The sequence below is a fragment of the Xyrauchen texanus genome, chromosome 5 (assembly GCF_025860055.1).
Source record: "Xyrauchen texanus isolate HMW12.3.18 chromosome 5, RBS_HiC_50CHRs, whole genome shotgun sequence".
NCBI classification, from domain to species: domain Eukaryota; kingdom Metazoa; phylum Chordata; class Actinopteri; order Cypriniformes; family Catostomidae; genus Xyrauchen; species Xyrauchen texanus.
In genome coordinates this window covers 45359067-45363083 of record NC_068280.1, presented here as the reverse complement: position 1 = coordinate 45363083, position 4017 = coordinate 45359067, and the positions used below count along the sequence as shown (strand labels likewise).

General features: G+C 43.2%; 1 protein-coding gene across 1 annotated transcript; it reads right to left on the bottom strand.

Annotated features, from left to right (window-relative positions):
- On the bottom strand, positions 1–3415 carry actb1 (actin, beta 1). The gene is made up of 6 exons (XM_052126285.1): positions 3264–3415; positions 2291–2415; positions 1764–2003; positions 993–1431; positions 732–913; positions 1–625 (listed from the first exon to the last, which is right to left on the bottom strand). The coding sequence occupies exons 2-6, from the start codon at positions 2411–2413 to the stop codon at positions 482–484; spliced, it is 1128 nt and encodes a 375-aa protein (XP_051982245.1). The 5' UTR covers positions 2414–2415; positions 3264–3415; the 3' UTR covers positions 1–481.
- Between the last annotated feature and the right edge of the window lie 602 nt (positions 3416–4017).

Here is a 4017-nt window from a genome sequence, read left to right as displayed (position 1 = left end):
TGTGGTTTTACAGGTGCACATTTTATTTGTCAGTGTACAGAGACACCCTAGCTTACATTTGCAAGGGATTGCCCCTCATCCACATACCCTGGGGTAATCCTGAAAGATCTTAACTTTAAGGTAAAGCTTTCCCCATCATTGCAACAATAACAAACTGGGCCAAGTTTAAGGCTGAAGTACAAAAGAAACAATGTATTGAGTACATAAATTTACATAAACACTATAACAAGGTCATACATGCCCACTGTGATGAGGGCAAAGTTGTAGACGCTTCTGGAATGACTAAAAATAAGAAATGTACATTGAAGTCCTTTCGGGGAAAGCTCCTCCCCCACAAGACAACTACCTCCCTTTCCAGTTTCCGCATCCCGAGTCAATGCGCCATACAGAGCAGAAGCCATGCTGATGTCATCTTCGAGAGGTTTAGGTTGGTCGTTCATTTGAATTCTACTGCATGGCCAGTTTGTGGCAACAGTTCGGTTTAGAAGCATTTCCTGTGGACGATGGAGGGGCCAGACTCATCATACTCCTGCTTGCTGATCCACATCTGCTGGAAGGTTGATAGGGAGGCCAGGATGGAACCACCGATCCAGACGGAGTATTTGCGCTCAGGGGGAGCAATGATCTACCAGGAGAACAACAAGTTAGCTCATCAGATTGCTGTAAACCAAACTCATGTGCGTCAGACAACTATAATTAATTATTTTTTTTATTAAGTTAAGGACTTTCACCTTGATTTTCATTGTGGAAGGAGCAAGGGAGGTGATCTCCTTCTGCATACGGTCAGCAATGCCAGGGTACATGGTGGTACCACCAGATAGCACGGTGTTGGCATACAGGTCCTTACGGATGTCCACGTCACACTTCATGATAGAGTTGAAGGTAGTTTCATGGATACCACAAGACTCCATACCTGCACAAGAAGTTAACATTAGTCATCCTTAAGCAAAATTAAGAAAATGACTTGTCAATTATTGAAAAGGGAAACGTACCAAGGAAGGAAGGTTGGAAGAGTGCCTCAGGGCAACGGAAACGCTCATTGCCAATTGTGATGACCTGTCCGTCAGGCAGCTCGTAGCTCTTCTCCAGGGAGGAAGATGAAGCAGCGGTGCCCATCTCCTGCTCGAAGTCCAAGGCCACATAACACAGCTTCTCCTTGATGTCACGGACAATTTCTCTCTCAGCCGTGGTGGTGAAGCTGTAGCCACGCTCAGTCAGGATCTTCATCAGGTAGTCTGTCAGGTCACGACCAGCCAGATCCAAACGCAGGATGGCATGGGGAAGAGCATAACCCTCATAGATGGGCACAGTGTGGGTGACACCATCACCAGAGTCCATCACGATACCAGTGGTACGACCGGAGGCATACAGAGAGAGCACAGCCTGGATGGCCACATACATGGCAGGGGTGTTGAACGTCTCAAACATGATCTGAAAGAAAGAGTCACAGCAAAGAGTTAAAAAATGCAAACCTTGACTTTTAGTAAATGCATCCCAATCTAAACCAAAAAGACAGAGCATGGTTAAGGGAGCACAACTAAGCCATGCTAAAACTTGTCACACAAGAGTGCTATAGTTAAATCAGTTTTAAAAAGACACCATGCAGGAAATTGCAAAAAGGAAGGAACCTTTTGACCCTGCTAACAGGAGATCATGGCAGAGAACAGAGTGCCTGAGGGAATGCACAGGAAGGAAATAAACAGGAGGCAATAGAAAAGTCTGGTCAGAACTTAAAAAAAAAAAAAAAAGTGACTAAGACAGACCTGTGTCATCTTCTCCCTGTTGGCTTTGGGGTTCAGGGGGGCCTCTGTAAGCAGGACAGGGTGCTCCTCTGGGGCAACACGCAGCTCATTGTAGAAGGTGTGGTGCCAGATCTTTTCCATATCATCCCAGTTGGTCACAATACCATGCTCAATGGGATACTTGAGGGTCAGGATACCCCTCTTGCTCTGAGCCTCATCTCCAACGTACGAGTCTTTCTGTCCCATACCAACCATCACTCCCTGAGAGGAAATGATTTAAGCAAACATCCATTTGTAAATGAGCAAGTACAAGACAGACTTTGTAGTAAAGTCAGTGTCATACATGTTTTATATAACAAGGACAGTAATCTTTACATAATTTACACTGATGCATGGTAGAATGCTTTTTTTTGGTTGTCAAACTGAAAGATTGTGGTATTGATTGCACACAACACTAGTACAACAAAAACTTTAGGCAAAAGAGGCTCACTTAAAATTGATCAATTCGTGCATTGCCATTTGAGTTTCATAAAATCAACCGATCATACCTGATGTCTGGGTCGGCCAACAATGGAGGGGAAGACAGCACGAGGTGCATCATCTCCAGCAAAACCGGCTTTGCACATACCGGAGCCGTTGTCAACGACCAGGGCAGCGATTTCCTCATCCATGGCTGTAAAGTTAAAATGGTTAAAAATTAGTGATCCTGGATCGATTAGATCATGTGGGAGGCAAGTTCTCAGGCTCTGCTCCAAATCACTTATAAAAGAGCTGCCGACCGCCCAGTAGGCGGCGCAAAGGCGCAGGGTTGAAACCGAGCGATTTGAGACAAAGGAAGTGGTCAGGCAGTCTCACTATTGCCTTATATGGCAATAAGTCTGAGCAGCTCAATGCAGCCGATTCAGCGTGTGGAATCAGACGTGACCACTCCCACTTTCAAAAGCAGCGATAAGCACTTTGCCAAACGACCACCATCAAGAGGCCCGATACTCGGTAAAAGCAAAAGCTCCAGATTCGTCGAACACTGCGGGAAAACCCACATGCAAAACACCTGCAAAGAACTGCCATCTTGTTTAGCTACTTTGAATGACCAGCCTCAAAGAGTGAGCTCAAAATCTGAAGACTATAACATTTAGACACTCGTTTAACGGACCCAAAGGTCTGATGGCAAAGATGCCTGTTTAAGCATTATAGTAACCACACCCACCATTCATACTACGAGAACAGCAATGGAGGACGATTATGTTACAGAAAAGGCGCTACATTTCAATGCTTCATTCGAAGCTACCGGTTCATGCCATCGGAAAAATAACCAAATAACTAATCAACTAGTAACTGAAAATACAGCGCTCTGAACTCACAATAAATTAAAGACATCTTACTCAAAATACACGCCATTATCAGAACCACAGCTCATGTATATACCAAGATGAAACGTTGAATCTCAAGTTCTAATATTAAATCTCTAATCTAACGCTTTATGGACTATTAAATGTATACAACTGTTAAAGCTGTTCTCACCTGTGTATTAGTAGGTTATTAGGAGCAAGGCAAGTGAAGATCTCTATTGCGTGCACCGAAAACTCGCAATGGTGTGCATGAGGTGGGTCACACTTTTATATACCCGGCGCGGAGGCCGGCTCCGTCCATATAAGGTAAACTTTCGGCATCGAGCGATCTGATTGGCCAGCCGTCGTCCACTTGGTGAGTTTTCAAGCTCGTTGCTTGAAATTCAAGTTCCGAGCTGAAGTAATATGCGGCACTGTTAATTGTATAAGAAAAACAGGCTAAAACAATTTTTTTTATATCAAATATTCATATACATGGTTGAAGGATGTTGTATAATCATTTTGAATGTGACACTGTCAAAGGCTTTTGAGTGCAGGACGCTGGGCTGCTTATAAGTTTGAATACATTTTAAACAACGAATGAATAGCTAACTGCCAGAACTGTAAGTGGCTTATTTCAAATGCATTAAAACAAGGACAACTGTGGTATGACTTTGACAAAATGTTAACATAGCTTATGTACTAAGCGCACACATTTGAACGTCTCATTAAGTGTTACAGTTTGGTATCCATGTGTAATATGAAGCTCTTTAGTATTTGTAGTACTGCAGTGCAAGATTAAAAATATCGACCTATCTGAGACTTTTCAATGATTATTTGACATCATTAAGGCAAAAGTGTTTAATTCATGATCAATACATGCAAATAGATTTTAAATTTCGCCTTTTATACACGCTAATTCTGATCACGGCCAGTTAGCTGGTGTG